At 41.5% G+C, this 26,232-nt stretch overlaps 1 protein-coding gene across 1 annotated transcript in view; it reads right to left on the bottom strand.

The window, feature by feature from the left end:
• The window catches only part of CYTH3 (cytohesin 3), an 81,582-nt gene that overhangs the window by 18,979 nt on the left and 36,371 nt on the right, over positions 1 to 26,232 (bottom strand). The window contains exons 2-8 of the mRNA XM_070761207.1: positions 22,243 to 22,325; positions 19,361 to 19,425; positions 14,981 to 15,047; positions 10,254 to 10,372; positions 4,968 to 5,048; positions 3,820 to 3,932; positions 580 to 728 (exon numbers count right to left, since the gene is read on the bottom strand). Of these exons, the coding sequence (XP_070617308.1) occupies positions 580 to 728; positions 3,820 to 3,932; positions 4,968 to 5,048; positions 10,254 to 10,372; positions 14,981 to 15,047; positions 19,361 to 19,425; positions 22,243 to 22,325 (677 nt within the window). The remainder of the gene's footprint in view (positions 1 to 579; positions 729 to 3,819; positions 3,933 to 4,967; positions 5,049 to 10,253; positions 10,373 to 14,980; positions 15,048 to 19,360; positions 19,426 to 22,242; positions 22,326 to 26,232) is intronic.

Here is a 26,232-nt window from a genome sequence, read left to right as displayed (position 1 = left end):
AGGGCCGGACTATAAAAAAAACCTATGAACAAATCCCTATGCACACTGCACATACCTTGTTTTAAAGTAAAAAACAAAATGGGAACGTACTATTTAGAAGGGGGGAAGAAGTCTGAAATTCATGTATGTTTATGTTTTGTTTTTAATTTTCTTTTGTTGACATCTGATTAGCTATACAAGGTTTTCTTGGCTTATAGAAAAATGTATAAAGAAAGAAGGAAGCACTTTGGCATAATGGTTAATAAGTTAGAAATATAATTGGTGGTGTACTTTTTTGAGGAGGGAATTTAATTAAAAGAAAATGAATGTAACTGGATGACAAAATTAGAAAGAAAACTTTTGCAACTTTTTTGACGATTGATATTAGTTACTAACAAAATACCGCATTTTATTCATGGAAAATTAGATGTGTTCCTGTCACTCACCCGCGGGCCAGATAAATGACCTCAGCGGGCCGCATGCGGCTCACAGGCCGTAGTTTGGGGACCGCTGGTCTAAGGGTAAAGTGTTGGGGGTTTGGGGATGACCCTACAGAGTCCGGCAATGAGTTCCACGCTTCGACAAATCCCACTTACTTACCCGTAGCAATTCTTCTGGGAGGTCTCCTCCCTCGTTAATCCCTCTGTTCATAGATATAAACCTCTCCGCTGTTGGCTTGTCTCTCACGTTGTGGTTGTGTAGACTGGTGTTCAACATGATGATTGCAAAGGAGAGGACATAGCAGGTATCTGGAGAACGGGAAGATCAAAGCAGGTCATTTGGACTTAGAGACTTTGTCCTGCCGGAAGATTTGTCCTGCACAGCTGCTTGTAAAAACCAGCCTCTGGCAAAATAGCAAAAAAGTAAACAACTACATTCTCCTCTCTTAAGGACCCCCGGCCGAGAGAAAAGACATCCTGCTGGAGTTGTGTTGATTTTGGGACACAACTCAAAGCATGGAGTCAAGAAGGAAATCTTCAAACTGAGCCTTGGTGGCGCAGTGGTGAGAGTGCGATATTGCAAGCTGCTTCTGCCGACTGCTGGCAGTTCAAATCTCACCAGGCTCAAGGTTGACTCAGCTTTCCATCCTTCCAAGGTGGGTAAAATGAGGACCCAAATTGTTGGGGGCAATATGCTGGCTCTGAAAACCCCTTAGAGAGGGCTATAAAGCCCTATGAAGCAGTATATATGTCTTAATACTGTTGTTGTTTATTTAAAAAATAGTTTTTATTGATTAATCCCAGCGACCAGTTAGGTCCCACAGAGTGGGCCTTCTCCGGGTCCCATCAACTAAACAATGTCGGTTGGCGGGGCCCAGGGGAAGAGCCTTCTCTATGGCGGCCCCGACCCTCTGGAACCAACTCCTCCCAGAGATTAGAATAGCCCCCACTCTCCTTGCCTTTCGTAAGCTCCTCAAAACCGACCTCTGCCGTCAGGCATGGGGGAATTAAGATAATCTTTCCCCGTAGGCTTCTACAATTTATGTATGGTATGTTTGTATGTATGATTGGTTTTATAACAAGGGTTTTTAGCTGTTGTAGTATTGGATTTTTACATTCTGTTTTTTGTCACTGTTGTTAGCCACCCCGAGTCCATGGAGAGGGGCGGCATACAAATCCAACAAACAAACAAACAAACAGACAAATAAATTCATCAAAAACAACAAAGAAAAAAAAGCAACATATTAATAAAAAGAAACAACATAATAGCAAGACAAGTAAAGACTGACAAAATATTTCACGTAGACCTAAACAACAAAATTTGTCAACTATACTGTTGACTGCTAGTTTTCACTTTCCAAATTAGATGCTATCAAGAATTTCTACATGTTTTTGCTATACAGTTTTTGCTATCCCTCGATTTTCGCAGGGGATGCGTTCCGAGACCGCTTGCAAAAATCGAATTTCCGCGAAGTAGAGATGCGGAAGTAAATACACCATTTTTGGCTATGGACAGTATCACAAGCCTTCCCTTAACACTTTAAACCCCTAAATTATCATTTCCCATTTTCCCTTAACAATCATTTACTCACCATTATTACTGGTACTCACCATTGAATAAGACACTTAGTGATCCTGATATTTATAAACATAATTATTTATTAACAATAATTTTTTTTTGTTATTTATTTGCAAAAATTATTAGTTTGGCGATGACGTATGACGTCATTGTGCGGGTAAAACCGTGGTAGAGAAAAAAAACCCGCAAAGTATTTTTTAATTAAAATTTCTTTAAAAACCGTGGTATAGGCTATCCACCAAGTTCGAACCCGCGAAAATCGAGGGAACACTGTATTTACATTTTGTAACTGTCGGATAGTCATCTACCGAGGGATTTACTATTCCTCTTATCTGTAATATGCTAAATGCTATTGTCATTGCTATTGCTAATTTGAATTTTGTTTCCATGCAATGGCTCCTGGGAGTCCCCAATATGCAGCCATAGTTGAGCCCAAAATTTCCGTGGCTAAGCTAAACGGTTGTTAAGTGAGTTTCGCCACCATTTTAATAACCTTTTCTTGCCACCCGTTGTTAAACGAATCACTGCAGCGGTTAAAGTTAGTAATCTGGTCTTTAAGCGAATTGGGCTTCCCTACGGACTTGGCTTGTCAGAAGGTCGTAAGAGGGAATCAAGTGAGCCCGGGATACCGCAACAGTCATAAGTATGAACCCATTGCCAAGCGTCTGAATTTTGATCCCATGATCCATGGGGATGCTACCGAGGCCGTTAAGTGTGAAAAATTGTCTTATGTTGCTTTCTCAGTGCCGTCATAACTGTGAATGATCACTAAATGAACCGTAGTAAGTCAAGGATTACCTGTATGAGGCCAATTTCCCTGCCTTCCAATCCCGGTTGCTCTAAAGAGGTTTACAAAAACCTTGCCAAACAAATTTTAGAAACAGAGAAACATCGAAGATTGACGGCAGAAAAAGACCTCGTGGTCCATCTAGTCTGCCCTTATACTATTTCCTATATTTTATCTTAGGATGGATATATGTTTATCCCAGGCAGGTTTAAATTCAGTTCCTGTAGATTTACCAACCACGTCTGCTGGAAGTTTGTTCCAAACATCTACTACTCTTTCAGTAAAATATTTTCTTCTCACGTTGCTTCTGATCTTTCCCCCAACTAACCTCAGATTGTGCCCCCTTATTCTTGGGTTCACTTTCCTATTAAAAACACTTCCCTCCTGAACCTTATTTAACCCTTTAACATATTTAAATGTTTCGATCATGTCCCCCCTTTCCCTTCTGTCCTCCAGACTATACAAGTTGAGTTCATTAAGCCTTTCCTGATACGTTTTATGCTTAAGACCTTCCACCATTCTTGTAGCCCGTCTTTCGACCCGTTCAATTTTGTCAATATCTTTTTGTAGGTGAGGTCTCCAGAAGTGGGCACAGTATTCCAAACGTGGTCTCACCAGCGCTCTATACAGCGGGATCACAATCTCCCTCTTCCTGCTTGTTGTACCTCTAGCTATGCAGCCAAGCATCCTACTTGCTTTTCCTACCGCCCGACCACACTGCTCACCCATTTTGAGACTGTCAGAAATCACTACCCCTAAATCCTTCTCTTCCGAGGTTTTTGCTAACACAGAACTGCCAATGCAATACCCAGATTGAGGATTCCTTTTACCCAAGTGCATTATTTTACATTTGGAAACATTAAACTGCAGTTTCCATTGTTCACCCATTTTGAGACTGTCAGAGACCTTCAATAGTCGTTACCAGTGACAACAGCCGGCCAAGTTGTCACAACCCCAAACGTGTTGAGACTTGCAGAATGTGGCAGTCCAACCGATAAAGACAAATGCAGGTAGGAAAGGCCACGCCCGCTCACCTGTAGACTGGAAGACACCAGGGTTGCAGAGGCAGTAGCGCGAAGCAAACGCCTCCATCATGCGATCAATTTTTTGAGCTTCTCCCGGCAGCCTAAAACTCCACAGGAATTGCCTGCAAAAGACATCCATAGAAACATAGAAGTCTGACGGCAGAAAAAGACCTCATGGTCCATCTAGTCTGCCCTTATACTATTTTCTGTATTTTATCTTAGGATGGATCTATGTTTATCCCAGGCATGTTTCAATTCAGTTCCTGTGGATTTATCTACCACGTCTGCTGGAAGTTTGTTCCAAGGATCTACTACTCTTTCAGTATAGAAACAAAGTCAGTATAATTTTGTCTTTTCCCATAGACTTAGGCAACCCCTGTGAAAGGTTCGTTCATCCCCCAAAGGGGTCCCGATCCCCATGTTGAGAACCGCTGATCTATGGGAAAGCAAATTTTGACCCAATAGATAAAAAAACAGCACAAGCTTGACCAAAAGATCGGTTTAAAAAAATCAAGATAGCAACCAAAAATGAATGGCCTTCTGTCAGAAGGATAAAGCTGCTTTGTTGATTTCTTAATTTTTTAAATTGTCATTAAAAAAAAAATCTCTATAGATGATCCCAATACAAGCACATTTGTTACTCTATGAATTATATTAAGAAACCAATATTAGCTGAAATCACCCAACACACCAGCTATTCCTGCACAAACTGTCTTGTGGCTTAGTGCAGTGATTCCCAACCTTGGCCACTTGAAGATATTTGGACTTCAACTCCCAGAATTCCCCAGCCAGGGAATTCTGGGAGTTGAAGTCCAGAGATCTTCAAGTGACCAAGGTTGGGAAACACTGGCTTAAGTGTACTATAGAAGTTTGTGCACAATGCTGAACTCTACAAGTAAGATCAAGATAAAAGTTCCATCTAGGGATCTTCACAACACCAGAAAAAAAACTTGTTTAACAGATTAACAGAGCTGGAAGGGACCCTGCAGGTCATCTAGTCCAACCCCCTGACTACATCTGCCTCTACCTAGGATTGAACTCACAACCTCCTGATTGTGAAGCAAGAGCTCTATGCCAGATGTGCAGCCTATTGTAAACAACCTTTTTCTCCATCTACTACTATTTTTAATCCTTTTTCCCCCCAACAGACTTCTTACCGTAATGCTTGGACAAGATTGAGATCCACAAACTCATGCAGTTCAACGAAAGCCTGAAGTACTTTAATGTTAAAGTCATCCCTGTAAGAGAAAATAAGTTGAAATTTATTTATTTTATTTTATTTTATTTTAATTTTATTTTAATTTTATTTTAAATTTATTTATTTATTTTAAATGTATGTATGTATGTATGTATGTATGTATGTATGTATGTATGTATGTATGTATTTATTTATTGGATTTGTATGCCGCCCCTCTCCGTAGACTCGGGGCGGCTAACAACAGTGGTAAAAACAACATGTGACAATCCAATACTAAAAACAGCTAAAAACCCTTATTTTAAAAACCAATCATACATACAAACATACCATACATAAATTGTAGAAGCCTAGGGGGACAGAATATCTCACTTCCCCCATGCCTGACAGCAGAGGTGGGTTTTAAGGAGCTTACGAAAGGCATGGGGGCTATTCTAATCTCTGGGGGGAGTTGGTCCCAGAGGGCCGGGGCCACCACAGAGAAGGCTCTTCCCCTGGGTCCCCCCAAATGACATTGTGTAGTTGATGAGACCCGGAGAAGGCCCACTCTGTGGGACCTAACTAGTCGCTGGGATTCGTGCGGCAGAAGGCGGTCCCTGAGATAATCTGGTCCGGTGCCATGAAGGGCTTTATAGGTCATAGTAATTGCTCAATTTAATATTCATACGTTGGGCTTTCGAGGTTGATGGGTTATTTTATTTTTATTGTTTTAATTTTGGCCTGTTGCCAAGCTGCAGTCACTGGTCCAAACCAGGAAACTTTTCAATCTTAATATTAAGAAATTATTTTTATTAGTAGCTAATTGGAAAAGTGCACAACTTGAGGAAGAAGAGGGCTGTATGGTCACTGATGCTCTTTGAACTTGGTGTGAGGTTTGTGGAAAAGAGGTGGAGAAGGAAGAGGGGAAGGAGTAGAAAAGAAGAGAGGACAGCAGGAGGAGGAGAGAGAGAAGGAAGAAGGGAAGGAGAAAGGAGGAGGAGGAGGAGTGTATGGTCCTTGATGCTCTCTCAGCTTGGTTGTTTTGTTGTAGACCTTTCATTACTCAACTAGGTAACATCATCAATGCTAGAAAGAAATGGGGTTCGTGGGGAGGAGGAAGAGGAGGAGGAAGAGGAGGAGGAGGAAGAGGAGGAGGAGGAGGAAGAGGGGAAGAGAAAGCAGGAGGAAGAAAAAGAGAAGATAGCAAGAGGAGGAGGAGAGAGAAGGAAGAAAGGCGGAGGGGGACGATGACGACTATGACAACATTGTGGTCTTTGGTGGTCTCTGAGCTTGGCTATTTTTTTCCAGACATTTCGTTACCAAACTAGATAACGTCCTCAGTGAGCTGGTGAGATTAGCCCTGATGAGGTTACCCAGTTTGAGAATAGAAGAGAAGAGAAGAGAAGAGAATTTTATTGGCCAAGTGTGATTGGACACACAAGGAATTTGTGTAACATCTGTAAGAAAACAGCCAACTTGAGAGCGCCCCAGGAGACATAGATGCCGGATAACACAAACCATCATGAAACAGAAACAACCATCCTTCTCCCCACATTTAGACAACCATTCATCATCATTTAATCCTGGCCAATATGAAGCCTTGCAGTTCACAGGGTGTGTTCGAAAGGCATGAACAGATTAAAATGCCGTCGATCCACTTCCATCCAAGACAGGGTAGGTGGATTTTTTTTTTTTAATAGGGTGCCCGACAAACCTATCCAAGAATTTTAATTAATATGTCGAAAAACCCATTCATTAAAATCCGAGGCAAACCGACTGTTGTGTAAATACTAGGAAACCTTTGCCAAGAGGAAATGAACGTGGTGGATTCAAAGGCGGGTTGGTTTTGTTTAAAACTTTGACACAATCACATCAACAACAACAACAACAACAACAACAACAAAGCAATTTAGCAAATAGGCTCCAGGAGAATCCTTTGGAGATAGATTTCAATATCTTCACTTGGCCACTAAATATGGAAACATAGAAGATTGATGGCAGAAAAAGACCTCCTGGTCCATCTAGTCTGCCCTTATACTATTCCCTGTATTTTATCTTAGGGTGGATCTATGTTTATCCCAGGCAGTTCTGTGTTAGCAAAAACTTCAGAAGAAAAGGATTTAGGGGTAGTGATTTCTGACAGTCTCAAAATGGGTGAGCAGTGTGGTCGGGCGGTAGGAAAAGCAAGTAGGATGCTTGGCTGCATAGCTAGAGGTATAACAAGCAGGAAGAGGGAGTTTATGATCCCGCTATATAGAATGCTGGTGAGACCACATTTGGAATACTGTGTTCAGTTCTGGAGACCTCACCTACAAAAAGATATTGACAAAATTGAACGGGTCCAAAGACGGGCTACAAGAATGGTGGAAGGTCTTAAGCATAAAACGTATCAGGAAAGACTTAATGAACTCAATCTGTATAGTCTGGAGGACAGAAGGAAAAGGGGGGACATGATCGAAACATTTAAATATGTTAAAGGGTTAAATAAGGTTCAGGAGGGAAGTGTTTTTAATAGGAAAGTGAACACAAGAACATGGGGACACAATCTGAAGTTAGTTGGGGGAAAGATCAAAAGCAACGTGAGAAAATATTATTTCACTGAAAGAGTAGTAGATCCTTGGAACAAACTTCCAGCAGACGTGGTTGGTAAATCCACAGTAACTGAATTTAAACCTGCCTGGGATAAACATATATCCATTGTAAGATAAAATACAGGAAATAGTATAAGGGCAGACTAGATGGACCATGTGGTCTGTTTCTGCCGTCAGTCTTCTATGTTTCTATGTTTCTATGTTTAAATTCAGTTCCTGTGGATTTACCAACCACGTCTGCTGGAAGTTTGTTCCAGGCATCTTCTATTCTTTCCACAAAATAATATTTTCTCATGTTGCTTCTGATCTTTCCCCCAACTAACCTGATTGTGCTCCTTGTTCTTGGGTTCACTTTCCTATTAAAAACACTTTCCTCCCGAATCTTATTTAACCCTTTAACATAGTTAAATGTTTCGATCATGTCCCCCCTTTCCCTTCTGTCCTCCAGACTATACAGATTGAGTTCATGAAGTCTTTCCTGATAAGTTTTATGCTTAAGACCTTCCACCATTTTTGTAGCCCGTCTTTGGACCCGTTCAATTTTATCCATATCTTTTGTAGGCGAGGTCTCCAGAACTGAACACACCCAGTTCTAAGATCTCACAATCTTTTTTTTCAAGATCTCCTTATAAGTTTTCCTCTGGAGAACGTTTAATCAAGTATAATTTCTTTCTTTTCCAGTATAAAAAGTTTTATACTGGAAACAGTATAACTTCCTTGTTTGCAAACCAGGAAGTAAACCACCTGTTTATTGAGAGGATGAAAGGAAAGGAGGAGAGGAATAGGAAAAAAAAAATGAAATAATGCAGCTTCCTCAACAGATTGAAACCAAGGCATGTCATTAAGATGAAATTGTCCTGGTTTGAATTCTGCACCTCATAAATCTCAATTACATCAATGCCCTGCAGAATTTTACCTGCCAGCAATGCAAAGAAAACACAGCCGAGTCTTTTCAATATATATTTTGGTACGTGGATACTTACTGATGTATTTATTTACATATTTATTTATAAAATGTATAGGCTGTTTATCTTACCATAGGATTAACTCTGGGCGGCTTACGGTCATAAAAAATTAAAATTTAAATACATTAGAATAAAACATTAATATCAAAGGATATATAGAGATAGTGGTGGGACTGGAGAGAGATGGGATCTGTAGTTTGTATTTGTATTTATTAGATTTGTATGCCGCCCCTCTCTGAAGACTCGGGGCGGCTAACAACAATATAAAAAGACAATGTAAACAAATGTAATATTAAAACAATCTAAAAAAACCCAATTTAAAGAACCACTCATACATACAAGCATACCATGTATAAATGCTATAAGCCTAGGGGGAAGGGAAATTTCAATTCCCCCATGCCTGACGACAGAGGTGGGTTTTAAGGAGCTTGGGAAAGGCAAGGAGGGTGAGGGCAACTCTGATATCTGGGGGGAGCTAGTTCCAGAGGGCCGGGGCCGCCACAGAGAAGGCTCTTCTCCTGGGTCCCGCCAAATGACATTGCCTAGTCAACGGGACCCGGAAAAGGCCAACTCTGTGGGACCTAACCGGTTGCTGGGATTCGTGCGGCAGCAGGCGGTCCCGGAGATATTCTGGTCCGATGCCATGAAGGGCTTTATAGGTCATAACCAACACTTTGAATTGTGACCGGAAACTGATCAGCAACCAATGCAGACTGCGGAGTGTTGGTGTAACATGGGCATACCTGGGGAAGCCCATGATTGCTCTCGCAGCTGCATTCTGCACGATCTGAAGTTGCTCGATCAACCCCCTCCGTTATATTGTCCTGGACTGAACTGAAGAAGCATCTTGCATTAGAAGCCAAACATTTTTTTGGGTGGGTGGGGGAATAAAGAAAGTTAGTTGCCTATTATTGATTGATTGATGAATAATACTTATAGGCTGCCCAACTCCTTCCAAACTCTGTATTTTACAAAATGTAGTGTAAAAACAATGTAAAAACCGTTTTTAAAAAACATTCATATCTTCTAGTGGCCAGATCAAGATGGTATCGAATTAATCAATGACTCCAGGCCTGCCGGCAAATAATAATAATAATAATAATAATAATAATAATAATAATAATAATAATAATAGCCAGCGCCACCACAGAGAAGGCCCTCCCACGCGGCCCCACCAACTGACACTGTCTAGTTGACGGGATCCGGAGAAGGCCAACCCTGTGGGCCCTTATCGGTCATTGGCCATAAGTCGCTTTTTCCACTGCCCATTGGAACTTTGGATGGTCACAAAACAAAACTGTTGTAAGTTGGGGATTACCAGCGGTAAAATCTGTTTACCTCCCTTTACCAGTTCCGACATGCATGCCATCATATGCTCTTTTCGGCCCTCTGCACATGCACGGAAGGCTTTGCGCATACGCAGAGGGTTAAAAAAAGAAAATGGCGACGTTCGAGCAGGGGGTGGAGCCTTGTGGGGCCATCACTAGTGGTTCTCTGAACCACCAGTGGCGGAGGCTGCTGCTGCTACCAGTACACCCAAACTGGGCCAAACTGGTACCATTCCACCCCTGGGACGACCCATAAAAGCAAAGGAAACCTGAGGGTCCAAATCCACCTCTCTGTGTCCATCTGGAGGCGATATGCAGCCAGGACTGACCTCTACATACATTCAAATACAATAAATGCAATAAATACAAATAAATAAATACTTACCTTTCGCCGAGATAATCGCCAATAACGGTTTTATTAAGACCCTCCCCTTTATATAGGAACTGAGCGATGTCTTCGGGCGTGTTCTGCAGAAGATCATTTTCAATGAGAAATTGAATTCCCTAAATCAAAAGGAGGGCAAGAAAAATAAAAGGAAGTTAAGAATTCAGGCTTCCTTGCTCTTTATCGAAAATTCACATTCTGGAAATACAGAAAACAGGGACTCCTCGACTTACAACCAAAGCTCATGGTTGGATCTACACATTGCTAAATTCTGCATTAACCCATGGTTTGCTCTTAACCATGGTTTATTGAGCATGGAAACTCGCCTACCCAAAGCCAACCTTGTGGTTGGGTCTACACATTATTAAATACAGTACTGCATTTACCCATGGCTTGCTTTTAACCATGGTTTATTGAACAAGGAAATACATCTATCCAGATCTACTTCCTGGCTGGGTCTACACATTGCTAAACAGCATTGTAACTCATGGTTTGCTTTTTAACCACAGTTTATTGAGTAAGGAAATTCTTCATTCTAACTTTTGGCTGCTTCCTAGTTGGGCTTACACACTGCTAAATCCTACACTAACTTATGGCTTGTTTTAACCATGATTTGTTGAGCAAGGAGACTTGTCCACGCAAGGCCTTTGGCCGCCTCATTACTAAAACCATGTTAACCCATGGCTTATTTTCAAAGTGGTTAACCAAACAACTAACTGCAATCAATCATGTCAAACCAACATGCAGGTTTTTCTTGCTTTTCACTCGAAGGTCATTGTGCAAACTCTGTTTTTAGAAAATGGCATTTTAACTACATTTTCCAAACCCGGGATTTAATCGGAGCAATTCCTGGGCAAGATTTATTGCTCTTTTCCCTTCTTGGGACAGCTGGAACCACAAATGCCTGGAGTGGAAATAGCTGGGTTCGTTTTCCCAAACAAACAAGCCGGAAAGTTCAAAGCAGGTTTAGGATGGCGGAGAAATCAAGAAAAACAAACGTATTTTTGACCCAAGAAACACAGCAAAACTGTCCTTCCTGTTTCCAAAGGAGAAAAATGTACTGAATTATTTTATTAATCAGGTTAAACCCAAGATGTTTTATGAAACCTGGAAAATATATTTAGCCTTGAAAAACCACTGCTCTTTTACCCTTCCTTTGTCTGTTAGTTTGCGTGTGTGATTGTGTATGTGTGCAGGAAATAGAATAGAATAGAAGAGAATTTTATTGGCCAAGTGTGATTGGACACACAAGGAATTTGTCTTGGTGCAGATGCTTCTCAGCGTACATAAAATAAAATATACATGTGTCAAGAATCATGTGGTACGACACTTAATGATTGTCATAGGGGTCAAAGAAGCAATGAAGAAGCAATATTAATAAAAATCTTAGGATATAAGCAACAAGTTACAGTCATACAGTCAACATGGGAGGAAATGGGTGATAGGAATGATGAGAAAAACCAGTAGAATAGAAGTGCAGATTTAGTAGAAAGTCTGACAGTGTTGAGGGAATTATTTGTTTAGCAGAGTGATGGCGTTTGGAAAAAAACTGTTCTTGTGTCTAGTTGTCTTGGTGTGTAGTGCTCTGTAGCGACGTTTTGAGGGTAGGAGTTGAAACAATTTGTGTCCAGGATGTGAGGGGTCAGTAAATATTTTCCCCGCCCTCTTTTTGACTCATGCAGTATACAGGTCCTCAATGGAAGGCAGGTTGGCAGCAATTGCTTTTTCTGCAGTTCTGATTGTCCTCTGAAGTCTGTGTCGGTCCTGTTGGGTTGCAGCACCAAACCAGACAGTGATAGAGGTGCAGATGACAGACTCAATGATTCCTCTGTAAAACTGTATCAGCAGCTCCTTGGGCAGTTTGAGCTTCCTGAGCTGGCGCAGAAAGAACATTCTTTGTTGTGCTTTTGTGATGATATTTTTGATGTTCGGTGACCATTTTAGGTCTTGAGATATGGTAATCCTACACTTCAAACCACTAAATTTAGCAATTGCTCAAAGTTGTAGGGAAGTTGTACTTCTCACAAGGCAAAGGCACTTATGACAGGTCCTCGTACAATGCAGTTATTAAGCGAATCACACCAAGCAATTTGCTCAATAACTGCATTGATCCACAACAATTGGGGAGGGGGGAGAGATTGTAAAAACTGGACACAGTCTGCTTGACAATAGCCTTGCTTAGCAGCAGAAATTCTGCCCCAGTTGTGGTCATAAGTCAAGGACTTTTGCCTGACTTGCAAAAATCTCTCTAAAACAAATATCTAGTCAAAACACAGACAAAAAGACCAAGAATTAGATTTCTATTTGGAGGCAGTATTTTTGGTTACCAAAAAGAATTACGTTTCCTTCCACAAAACCACCACAAGAAAAGAAATTTGTGGCAATTCCAAAGCTGTTCAAAGGGTCTCTTTTCTTTCTATTTCTCATTTTCTTTCTCTTTCTTTTTCCCACCCCCTCTTCTTTTTTCTTTTTCTCTCTTTCTTTCTTTCTTTCCTTACTTTTTTTCTCTTTCGGTGTTTCTCTCTTTTTCTTTCCCTCTCTATTTCTTTACTTCTTTCTCTTTCTTTTTTTAAAAATATTTTATTATTATTTTTCATTAGACAAACAAAAACAAACAACATTCAACATTCAAGGAGCTACCATTGCTCCGCTTGTCGCAGAAGTCTAACTAGTGCAGGGGGGAAAAAACCCTAACTATAATCAGATCAATGTACAGAAATATAACACACACGCTCTATGTTCTTGTTCAATTCTTTATGTTATAGTTTATATAACTTTAATTAATTTTCTCATCTATAAAATATCAAATACTTAAGCTAGTAATAAAATATAAAAAATAACACTTTAAAATTTATAATATTGCAAAAATACTCTGTGTTTATATTGTTTTTAAACTATTACATTCTATCTATTATTGTCATGTTATAGGTTTTTTTGAAATTCACTTATTTAGTACAATTAAAAAAGAGAAACCTTGTCATATTAATTTCTAAATGTTCTTTCATGTATGCATACAGTTAACATTCAAATTAATAAGTTCATGTATGCTGCCCCGAGTCTACGGAGAGGGGCGGCATACAAATTTAATAAATAATAATAAAATAATAATAATAATAATAATAATATAAATTCTTACTTATTTAATTTTACAACTATGTTTAAAATTCCACCATTGATATACTTCTTTCTCTTGCAATGTTTCTCTTTTTTCCTTTCTCTATTTCTTTACTTCTTTCTGTGTTTCTTTCTCTTTCCTTCTCTCTCTCTCTTTCTCTTTTCTCTGTCTCTCTGTTTCTCTCTCTCTCTTTCTCTCTCGGCTCAATGCTTCACATATCCGTTTCTTGTAACTTGGGCCTGTCTTCTGGAAATCCAGATAGCTCAAGAAAATGAAATTAGCATCATCGGAAAAAAAACCCAAGCTAACCCCTTAAGGAGAAGGCAAGGCTCCAGATGTATTTAGCTTTTAAGATGGAGGGAGGCGAGCCAGACAAAAGGAACGTGGTGTTCGCTAAACTGTCTCTCTCAGATCTAATAAAGAAAAATTGGGAGAGCAAACTAAAGACCGAAATGTAATAAGAAAGATAGGTTTGCAGATCAGCCCTAGAGAAGCTCGTCCAATGACGCCGAGCTCCATTTATTGGGCTTTTTCGACAAGATGGTACGATGGAGATCAGAGGAGATGGGTTAATTAAACAAGATGGCGTCTTCCAGTGTTTTTGCGGCTGAGAATTCTGGAAGTGGGCTGGCTGGTGAATTTTGGGAGTTAAAAGTTTGTTTGTTTGTTTTGTCGAACAAGTATAGGATTGTAGTTTGTATAAGCATAACATAAGTAGTAAATAATGATAAAAGAAAACAGTAGGACAGGGACGGCAGGCACAATAGAAACATATAAGACTGAAGTCAGAAAAAGACCTCATGATCCATCTAGTCTGCCCTTATACTATTTTCTGTATTTTATCTTACAATGGATCTATGTTTATCCCAGGCATGTTTAAATTCAGTGACTGTGGATTTACCAACCACGTCTGCTGGAAGTTTGTTCCAAGGATCTACTACTCTTTCAGTCAAATAATATTTTCTCACGTTGCTTTTGATCTTTCCCCCAACTAACTTTAAATTGTGTCCCCTTGTTCTTGTGTTCACTTTCCTGTTAAAAACACTTCCCTCCTGGACCTTATTTAACCCTTTAACATATTTAAATGTTTCGATCGTGTCCCCCCAATGGCGCACTTACGCACGCCCCTTACACACCTCTTAGAAACGGGGAGTTCAACGGTAGACAATCTGAGGTTAAATATTTTGGGGTTGGAGGAAGAAACCACAGTCAGGTAATGCGTTCCAGGCGTTGACCACTCTATTGCTGAAGTTGTATTTTCTGCAGTCTAGTTTGGAGTGGTTCACATTATGTTTGAATCTATTATGTGCTCGTGTGTTGTTGCGGTTGAAGGTAGAGTAGCACTAACAGGAAGGACATTTTGGTATATGATTTTATGAACTACTGTTAGATCAGATCGCAGGCGACGTAGTTGTAAATTGCAATACTTCAAATCTGATGTAGTAAGGTGTTTTGCTGCGAGAGGAGGCATAAAGTTGCCAAGGTTGTTCACCCTTGACTTAAAGCTTGCAATGAACTCCTCCAACTATAGTTGATGGAACAAACTGTGGTTAAACAGATCATGGGCCACACATTTCAGCTCAAAGTGCACATTCTCAGAAAAATGCCTCACCTTCTTGGGATCCATGTTAAATTTTTTCCTGCCCATTGCAACCTGCTTATTCCTTTGAGTAGCTTTACTGTCAGTTTGGAAGAGAGATAAAAAAGGAATGCATTAGAACAAAAATGTATTTCCACAATTCAATCAAAGGCATTACAGTGTTCCCTCGCTTTTCGCGGGGAATGCGTTCCGAGACCGCCCACGAAAGTCGAATTTCCGCGAAGTAGAGATGCGGAAGTAAATACACTATTTTTGGCTATGAACAGTATCACAAACCTTCCCTTAGCACTTTAAACCCCTAAATTGCAATTTCCCATTCCCTTAGCAACCATTTAGATTATTACTCACCATGTTTATTTATTAAAGTTTATTTAAAAAAATATTTATTAAAAGCAGATGAAAGTTTGGCGATGACATATGACGTCATCGGGTGGGAAAAACCGTGGTATAGGGAAAAAACCCGCGAAGTATTTTTTAATTCATATTTTTGAAAAACTGTGGTGTAGACTTTTTGCGAAGTTCGAACCCGCGAAAATCGAGGGAACACTGTATTTACAATATGGTAGTATCCCATGGAGCCAACAAAGAGTCTACATCCTTGTCGAACGCCCCTTCTTGTGGCTTAAAAAATTGTGTTTAACTCAAAGAGAAATAAAAATAGCTTTGGCTTCATGGGAAGGAGTCATAAATGACATTTTAATATTCTGGAGCCAGGAATTATAAGGTTTGAACCCACAAACCAGTTCAACTGGATTCATTCAAGGGAACGGATGGAATAATACGCCGAGTGTCTGGATGCCAATAAGCATTGAGGACTTCTGCTTTGCTAGCACAATCCCACAACTGAAATGACTGCAGAGGCTTGATAAACAAACCATGGAGGTTGTGCCAAAAACGCCGTGAATATTGCCGGCGGCAGGATGCAAACTTCAAAAAGTTGATGCCGAGACCTCGACCGTCACATCTCGGCAGGGGTGGGCTACTGCCCGGATGGGGGGAAACGAAGTGGGGTAGCAAAAATGGAGCTCCACCCCAGAGCACCCAATGTTGAAAGAAAACGCAGGGCATCCTGCATAAGCCACGCCCACAGTGTGGTAGTAAAAATTTTGGTAGCCCTTCACTGCATCTCGGGGCCCAGATAGAAACATAGAAACATAGAAGACTGACGGCAGAAAAAGACCTCATGGTCCATCTAGTCTGCCCTTATACTATTTCCTGTATTTTATATTAGGATGGATATATGTTTATCCCAGGCATGTTTAAATTCGGTTACTGTGGATTTACCAACCACGTCTTCTGGAAGGTTGTTCCAAGGGTCTACTACTCTTTCAGTAAAATAATATTTCCCCCCAACTAACTTCAGATTGTGTCCCCTTGTTCTTGTGTTCACTTTCCTATTAAAAACCCTTCCCTCCTGAAACTTATTTAACCCTTTAACATATTTAAATGTTTCGATCATGTCCCCCCTTTTTCTTCTGTCCTCCAGACTCTACAGATTGAGTCCATGAAGTCTTTCCTGATACGTTTTATGCTTAAGACCTTCCACCATTCTTGTAGCCCGTCTTTGGACCCGTTCAATTTTGTCAATATCTCTTTGTAGGTGAGGTCTCCAGAACTGAACACAGTACTCCAAATGTGGTCTCACCAGCGCTCTATATAGCGGGATCACAATCTCCCTCTTCCTGCTTGTTATATCTCTAGCTATGCAGCCAAGCATCCTACTTGCTTTTCCTACTGCCCGACCACACTGCTCACCCATTTTGAGACTGTCAGAAATCACTACCCCTAAATCCTTCTCTTCTGAAGTTTTTGCTAACACAGAACTGCCAATACAATATGAATGCAAGATGCACTAAAAACAACCCACCCTTTATAAGGAGGGGAAAGGGTCATCTCTTATTTTCCCCCCAAAGACAACAAAAAAATTTGTTTGCTAAGATCCAAGTACCTAATAACACCTATGCTTAGGAACTTTTCTAGATAAGAACCGGGCATTCAAGATTTTTTTTGCCTCTTCTCAAGAACCATTTTCTACTTACAAACCCAAGCCTCCGAAACTGTAACTGGAAAAGGCAGGGAGAAGCCTCCGTGGGGCCTCTCTAGGGATCTCCTGGGAGGAAACAGGGCCGGAAAAGGCAGGGAGAAGCTTCCGTGGGGCCTCTCTAGGGATCTCCTGGGAGGAAACAGGGCCGGAAAAGGCAGGGAGAAGCCTCCGTGGAGGCCTCTTGAGGAATCTCCTGGGAGGAAACAGGGCCGGAAAAGGCAGGGAGAAGCCTCCGTGCGGCCTCTCTAGGAATCTCCTGGGAGGAAACAGGGCCGGAAAAGGCGGGGAGAAGCCTCCGTGGGGCCTCTCTAGGGATCTCCTGGGAGGAAACAGGGCCGGAAAAGGCAGGGAGAAGCCTCCGTGGGGCCTCTCTAGGGATCTCCTGGGAGGAAACAGGGCCGGAAAAGGCAGGGAGAAGCCTCCGTGGGGCCTCTCTAGGAATCTCCTGGGAAGAAACAGGGCCGGAAAAGGCGGGGAGAAGCCTCCGTGGGGCCTCTCTAGGAATCTCCTGGGAGGAAACAGGGCCGGAAAAGGCAGGGAGAAGCCTCCGTGGGGCCTCTCTAGGGATCTCCTGGGAGGAAACAGGGCCGGAAAAGGCGGAGAGAAGCCTCCGTGGAGGCCTCTCGAGGAATCTCCTGGGAGGAAACAGGGCCAGAAAAGGCAGGGAGAAGCCTCCGTGCGGCCTCTCTAGGAATCTCCTGAGAGGAAACAGGGCCGGAAAAGGCGGGGAGAAGCCTCCGTGGGGCCTGTTTAGGAATCTCCTGGGAGGAAACAGGGCCGGAAAAGGCAAGGAGAAGCCTCCGTGGGGCCTCTCTAGGAATCTCCTGAGAGGAAACAGGGCCGGAAAAGGTGAGGAGAAGCCTCCGTGGGGCCTCTCTAGGAATCTCCTGAGAGGAAACAGGGCCGGAAAAGGCGGGGAGAAGCCTCCGTGGGGCCTCTCTAGGAATCTCCTGGGAGGACACAGGGCCTCCACCCTCTCTGTGGTTTCCCCAATCGCACACATTATTTGCTTTTACATTGATTCCTATGGGAAAAATTGCTTCTTCTTACAAACTTTTCTACTTAAGAACCTGGTCACAGAAGGAATTAAGTTCGTAAGTAGAGGTACCACTGTAGTGTATTAGGATATTAAACCCTTTAAAATTTACTCCTACTCCGGATACAAAAAAGCATGTATCTTGCAGCGAAGAAAAATCCCTAAATCAGGGTTGGCTCCAGGCCCAGAATTCGTTTCTTATCTCAGAGACTATTAGCTGAGAATACTGCCATTATGGACTAAAATATTAACCTGTTTTCCTCTGGACATTTTAATAGCAATGTCATTTTATATTGGATCCTCTGAGTGTGCGTGTGTGGTTTTTATTCTGACCGTTGACCCGTCCAGACAGAACAAAGAAGCTCCCAACAAAGTCTTTTTCCATCCAGGTAAATATAACAATATCTAAGAAATCTAAATAACTATAAAAATTATGAAAATTTACTTTAAAAAAAGATTTAAAAAGACCACGTGTACACACATTCATCCAGTCCAATCATATCTAGTATCTGGAGGGACCCAGGGGAAGAGCCTTCTCTGTGGTGGCTCCGACCCTCTGGAACCAGCTCCCCCCTGAGATTAGGATTGCCCCCACCCTCCCTGCCTTTCATAAACTCCTTAAAACCCACCTCTGCCGTCAGGCATGGGGGAACTAAAACATTTCCCCCTGGCCCATGTTGTTTTGCAGTTTGATTGATTGTGTGCTTGTTTTTTATATATATTGGGATTGTTTTATGAATTTCTTAACTTAAAATTGTAATTGGATTGTTGGGCATTGGATTTTGTCACTATGTACTGTTCTTTACTATTGTTGTGAGCCGCCCCGAGTCTGCGGAGAGGGGCGGCATATAAATCCAATAAATCGAATCTAAATCTAATCGGCCGAAGACAGTCTCATCACTCATGGCCCCCGTGCCCGCCGACAGAGGTAGGTTTTTAAGGCTTTACAAAAGACCAGGAGGGAGGGGGCAGTACTCCAGAGGGAGTTCGTTCCAGAGGGCTGGGGCCCCCACAGAGAAGGCTCTTCCCCAACCGACATTGTCTGGCCAACAGGACCTGGAGAAGACCAGCTTTGTGGGACCGAATCGGCTGCTGGGATACATGAGGCAGAAGATGGCCTCAAACATAATCTTGTCCTAAGCCATCTAGGGCTTTGTAGGTCATAACCGGCCCTTTGAATTGGGCCCCGAGACCAACTGGCAACCAGTGCAGCTCAGATTCCCGTCAAGCGGACAAGGAAATGTGGCCGATATCTCAGAAATAATAAGTATATATTTTCCATGAGACCCCCTGCATGTTGAGTCAAACTCACCTTTCCTCTACGCTGGTCAGGTGATCGATCTCAGTCATAACTTCCGCAATCTCAAATTTTAACCGCTGCATAAAGGACAAAAATTCAGAGTTTAGCCTTGCAAGTATGTTTTGAATTGTTGTCGTTTTGATGTCAGTGGCTGCATCTTGCTGTTTATTCTAAATTCAAATCTTTTTTGGTATTTCTCAGTTTATTATTTTGGGGTGGGTGTGAATTGTATTATGTTTGATGTTAGATGCCCTATTGTCAGGGTGGGTTGTAAATATTTTTGCTACTGCTTCATGCTCGGGCTCGCATATTGTTGTGGTTAGCTCTGGCCCAGCTCCTGCCCCAAGGACTGTGGATGTGGGGGAGACATCCACATGCTGCAGGCCTGTTTTGCCCCGGTGGAATCTGATGATGAAGGCTCCTCTGACCAAGAAGACATGAGTGACAGGGAGGAGGAGAGTGGGGCAGACAGCTCAGAAGGAGATCAATTATCTAGCTCCTCCTTGGATTCAGAACAAGGGTTAATGATACAGCCACGCATGCGGAGAGCGATGCATAGGAAGCAACAACTTAGAGATTATTATCAAACAAAATGAGGCCACCTGTAGTTGGGTGGGGCTGTGGTCATTAGTGAGGCTGCTATAAAGAGCAGCCTGTGGGTTTGGCCATTGTGGAGGATTATCTGATCCTTGTGTTTTGTGACTGCTTTACTGACTTGGACCTTTTGTGTGCTGATTTCCCCCCGCTTTAAAACTAACCCAGAGCAAAGTATGTTTCACTTTGTGAAAGAAGAAGGACTGTGAATTGCCTCCCAGCTGCAAGCTAAGTATCACAGAACTGATAAGGGACTTGTACTAATTACCAGTTTGTTTGGAGACGAGTGCTCTTTGCAATCCCAAAAGAGGGCTTAGTTTAAGTGAATTTTCATTATAAAGAACATTGTTTTGAATTTTCAAATGTGTGTGTGTCTGAAATTGTATCTGTGCATTTTTGGGAGGATTCTACCAGAAAGCTCGACAGAACACATATGATGCTTGACAGTGCTACCGGTTCTAAAAACCAGTAAGAACCAGGAGAAACCCACTTCTGCCTTTTGTGAGTTATTCAGGAATGGAGAAACATTTAAATCAAGGCGATCAAATTAGAATAATTAAATTAAAAGAGCTTTCCCAGAAAGTGCACCTGTAGGATAGCAAATGTGTTCATTTCTTTTTTTAAAAAGGAATTTTAAAAAAATATATGTTTTATTAATGCATGTTTTTAATGCGCATACAAAATGCTCCATTATCTATCTCGGGGGTGTTCTGCCATACAACAGGGGGTAGGCAAAGTTGGCTCTTTTATGACCTGTGGACTTCAACTCCCAGAATTCCTGAGCCAATCATGCTAGCTCAGGAATTCTGGGAGTTGAAGTCCACATGCCATAGAAGAGCCAACTTTGCCTACCCCTGAATTCTATCTGAACAACGTGTTGTCTGGTTACAGTTAGTTTTGAATAGAGATACAACAATCATCACAATGATAATCCTCATAAACATATAAATATTAGTCACACAGAAATAGTACAATTAGTTGATCCAGCTTAATAAAATTTCAGTATATAATTATCTTTTTTTAGTCTTTTTAGTTTGTAACATCTGTTTTTTATTAATTTGGTAAAATAGGTCCCATCTTAAAAAGTATTCTGCTTTTTTTCTTTTAAGTGTTAATCTGTCCATCTAAGCACATAATAATAATAATAATAATAATAATAATAATAATAATAATAATAATAATAAACAGATGATCCACTGGAACTTGTGCCGGAACTACCATTTACCAGCGGCAAAGAACTGGTGGGATCATAAGCCCGAAAAAGTGGTCGAAAATGAGCAAGCAAAACTACTGTGGGACTTCCGACTTCAGACTGACCGAATTCTGAAGCATAACACACCAGACATTGTGATCGTGGAGAAAAAGAAAGTATGGATCATCGACATCGCAATCCCAGGAGACAGCAGAATTGAGGAGAAGCAGCTAGAGAAATTAGTGAAATACGAAGATCTAAAAATTGAGCTGCAACGACTCTGGCATAAGCCAGTGAAAGTGGTCCCAGTGGTACTTGGCACGCTGGGCACAGGGCCAAAGGATCTCAGCGGACATTTGAAAACCATCGGAATTGACAAAATCTCCATCTGTCAATTGCAAAAGGCCGCTTTACTGGAATCGGCACACATAATTCGCCGCTACATCACACAGTCCTAGGTGCTTGGGGAGCGCCCGACTGGTGATGAAATACGAAATCCAGCATAGTGATCTCGTTTGCTGTGTTGTACTGACATAATAATAATAATAATAATTTATTAGATTTGTATGCCGCCCCTCTCTAAAGACTAATATTTTTATGACATTTTCCTCTGCAGCAATCCAAAAAAAAAAGGGATTTAGATGCTTCATAAATCTTGAGGTATCGTTACCTGCTCTATCATTTTATTCATATGATATAGTAGCTGAATTACCTTCCCTTAATAGCAATTTTTTTAAAAAAAACTTGAATTGAAAAACTGCAGAACAATTTACATGCCAACTTCAGGCAGTCCTCAACTTCCATCTATCCATTTAGAGACCGTTTGAAGTTACGACGACACTGAAAAAAAATGACCCGCAACTGATCTTCGCACATTTATCACCGTCGCAGAATCCCTGCTGTCGTGTGATCTTTTGATCCGGGCAGGGGTTAAACTTATTAACTGTGCCCAAAATGGACATATAACTGAGTAACCACTCACTTAACAATCCCCAACCCTGGCTTAGCGATGGAAATTCTGGCCCCCAATTGTGGATGTAAGTCAAGGACGTATCTCATAATTGAACCTGGGAGACAAGAAAGTTGATTAGGAAAGGAAATTGATTACCTCAATATCATCAATGAGTTCTTTCTTTCTGCGACGGATGTTTGAAAGTTCTTCTCTTTCCTCTGCAGTCAGATCATCAGGCACTGAATAGAGAAAGAAAGAAGGAAGGAAGGAAGGAAGGAAGAAAAAAAGAAGGAAGGAAGGAAAAGAAAGAAAGAAAGAGGGAAGGAGGGAGGAAAGAAAGAAAGAATGAAGGAAGGGAAAAAAGAGAAAGAGAGAGAGAAAGACAGGAAGAAAGAAAGAAAGGAAGGAAGAAAGAAAAGGGAGGGGAAGGGAGAGAAAGCAAAGGAAAGAGGGAGGGAGGGAGAGAAGGAAGGAAGGAATGAAAAGAAAGAAAGAAAGAGGGAAGGAGGGAGGAAAGAAAGGAAGGAAGGAAGAAGGAAGGAAGGATGGAAGGAAGGAAGGAAGGAAGAAAAAAAGAAGGAAGGAAGGAAAAGAAAGGAAGGAAGAGGGAAGGAGGGAGGAAAGAAAGAAAGAAAGAATGAAGGAAGGAAAAAAAGAGAAAGAGAGAGAGAAAGAAAGGAAGAAAGAAAGGAAGAAAGAAAAGGGAGGGGAAGGGAGAGAAAGCAAAGGAAAGAGGGAGGGAGGGAGAGAAGGAAGGAATGAAAAGAAAGAAAGAAAGAAAGAAAGAGGAAGGAAGGGGAAGGGAAAGGTTGGAAAGGAGGTAAGGAGGAAGGAAAGGAAGGAAGGAAGGAGAAAGAAAGAGAGAGAAAGAAAGAAAGAAAAAGAAAAAAGAAAGGGTCACATGATCTCCTTTTGCGACCTTCTGACAAGCAAAGTCAACAAAGACGCCGGATTCCCTTAAACGATCGTGTGCCCAATTTAACGACGGCAGTGATTCACTTAACAACAACAAGAAAAACCGAAGCAAAGCCCACACTTAATAACTGTTGCTTCCAAGCCGACCTTTTGGGCTCAACCTTGCTCGTAAGTCGAGGACCACCTGCATTCCAGCTAACGACAGAATTGCTAACGATAGGAAAATAAGCTTTGGGAGTTTTGAAAAGCTTTTGCCAGAAAGGCCAAAACCGGGTGGGCCTTTAAGCAACATTATTCCAGGGTGGGGTGGATTTAGACCTGTTGGAGTCGTTTGAACAAAGAGATATGGGGACGTATTGCAAATATGCAAACTCTTGGGAGCCGCCGAAGGAAAGCTCCTTATGTAAATAAAAGGAGAAATATATTTTGGCTGCTCTTCCCCGAACACACCTTTGATCTTCCAATGTTTTGATAAGCAAAGATTTCGGGCAGCAGGCGGATATCATGTCGGCAGAGAGGCTCGGGATAGGAACTCCCTGCTTAAGTCAAAAATTGTTCCTCCACCCACTCGCTGCTTTAATTTCTTGAGAAGCAGAACATTATTATTCCTTAAGCTGACATATTTTTTAAAACCCAAGAACAATGAAAAAGCAACTCATCCATTAATAATAATAATAGTAATAATAATAGTAATAATAATAATAATAACAATAACAAAAACAACAACAACAATAATAATAATAATTTATTAGATTTCTATGCCGCCCCTCTCCGAAGACTCGGGGTGGCTCACAACAATAATAAAAACAATGTTACAGGGGAACAAATCTAATATTGAAAGAGAAAAAACATATAAAACCCCATCATTTAAAATCAAACAACGCATACATACCAAACATAAAATATAAAAGCCTGAGGGAGGTGTCTCAGTTCCCCCATGCCTGGCGATATAGGTGGGTCTTGAGTAATATACGAAAGACAAGGAGGGTGGGGGCAGTTCTAATCTCCGGGGGGGGAGTTGATTCCAGAGGGTTGGGGCCGCCACAGAGAAGGCTCTTCCCCTGGGCCCCGCCAAACGACATTGTTTAGTCGACGGGATCCGGAGAAGGCCAATTCTGTGGGACCTTATCAGTCGCTGGGATTTGTGCGGTAGCAGGCGGTTCCGGAGGTACTGTTGTCCAATGCCATGTAGGGCTTTAAAGGTCATGACCAACACTTTGAATTGTGACCGGAAACTGATCGGCAGCCAGTGCAGACCACGGAGTGTTGTAAAAACATGGGCGAATCTGGGAAGCCCCACGATGGCTCTCGCAGCCGCGTTCTGCACAATCTGAAGTTTCCGAACACTTTTCAAAGGTAGCCCCATGTAGAGAGCGTATATAGAGGTATTTGTTATGACGGAACATCCAAAATATACTCTTTAATATATGCCATATGTGTACATGCATATTACACACCGGCACATAAAAATACACATTATCTACTATATAAACTGTATGTGTGTGTACACAAACACAGCTCTTCCAAAACTATACACATTCAACCTCATTTACTGCAATAGGAAAAACAAACCCAGAGCCCAGAAGGAAAAAAAAGGAAAAAAATCAAAAATTTTCTACTGGTTCTGCGTACCTAGCTGTACCCGTAGTAGCCCATCACTGGCGATGCCTCACATGTCCTCTGCTATGCCTCCATGTGCCACCTATGCCCTAAGGTTCGCCATCACTGCCCTAAGGTGCCGATGAGATTAACCAAAGTCCAGCTGCCTTACAGTTGTGTCATCCTGGTTCTGTGTGTGACCTGTTCTAGTTATCCTTTCCCCCAAATTCTTGGGTACAAGCCACATTTGAGGAGGACAAGGCAAGTGAGTTCACTTCCTGCATTTTGGCCCCGAGCCCAGATTGTAGCCGAACTCGATCTTACACTGGATTCCTTTATCGTCACGAATTCCAATTTTGAAATGTTAAATCACATCAAATTGAATGTTTGTCCTGGTTTATCCCTAGTTACATTCCTGAGTGGGTCCCTTGGGACATCTTACAAAATCTCCTACGTTCCTTGGCTTGGAAAACATTGGACAGAGACATGCTCTGATTTAAATTTTAAGAGCAAATTTATTTATTTGTTCATTTGTCCGATACACAATACATATGGAAGAGAATAGACATGAAGTAATATATATAAATATAATATGTAAAAATAGAGGAGAAGATATATGAAAGGAAGAAAATATACATGATATATGAGATAAAGGAAAGATAATTGGACAGGGGACGAAAGGCACATTAGTGCACTTATGTACGCCCCTTACTGACCTCTTAGGAACCTGGAGAGGTCAATCGTGGATAGTCTAAGGGAGAAATGTTGGGGGTTAGGGGTTGACACTATGGAGTCCGGTAATGAGTTCCACGCTTCGACGACTCGATTGTTAAAGTCATATTTTTTACAGTCAAGTTTGGAGCGGTTAATATTAAGTTTGAATCTGTTGCGTGCTTTTGTGTTGTTGCGGTTGAAGCTGAAGTAGTCATTGACCGGTAGGACGTTGCAGCATATGATCTTGTGGGCAATACTTAAATCGTGTTTTAGGCGCCGTAGTTCTAAGCTTTCTAGACCCTGGATTATTAGTCTATTTTCGTAAGGTATTCTGTTTCGAGTGGAGGAGTGAAGGGCTCTTCTGATGAAGTATCTTTGGACATTTTCAAGGGTGTTGATGTCTGAGATGTGGTATGGGTTCCAGACAGATGAGCTGTATTCAAGGATGGGTCTAGCAAAAGTTTTGTAGGCTCTTGTGAGTAGTGTGAGATTGCCGGAGCAGAAGCTACGTAGGATCAGGTTAATAACTCTAGAAGCCTTTTTGCCGATATTGTTGAAGACGTCAGAAGGAATACTGTGGCTCGGAGAAGTTAGGGTTGGTTTTATCAGACGTAACCTGCTCTATTTCACCATCCAGACAAATTGTACTTCTCAGACAGGTAGGAAATTATCTCAGGTGCCTTTTTTTTCTTAACCAAACACGTTGCAGTTCCAGCTCTTTAATTTGGTCCTTGTGACTCGTTGCTGGAAATTAAAGTCTTTGTCCAGCAACATCAAACAAGGTATTAATTGTAAACAGGATTTCCGAAAGGCAGTTCTTCTCACAAAGCGGAGAACAGAATAACAGAGTTCGAAGGGTTCACCTTGAGATCTTCTAGTCTAACCCCCTTCCTAGGCAAAATGGTTATAATAATAATA

Source organism: Erythrolamprus reginae, chromosome 9 (assembly GCF_031021105.1).
Source record: "Erythrolamprus reginae isolate rEryReg1 chromosome 9, rEryReg1.hap1, whole genome shotgun sequence".
NCBI classification, from domain to species: Eukaryota; Metazoa; Chordata; class Lepidosauria; order Squamata; family Dipsadidae; genus Erythrolamprus; species Erythrolamprus reginae.
The sequence above is the reverse complement of the archived record's forward strand: the minus strand, read 5'-3'. Positions and strand labels throughout refer to the sequence as shown.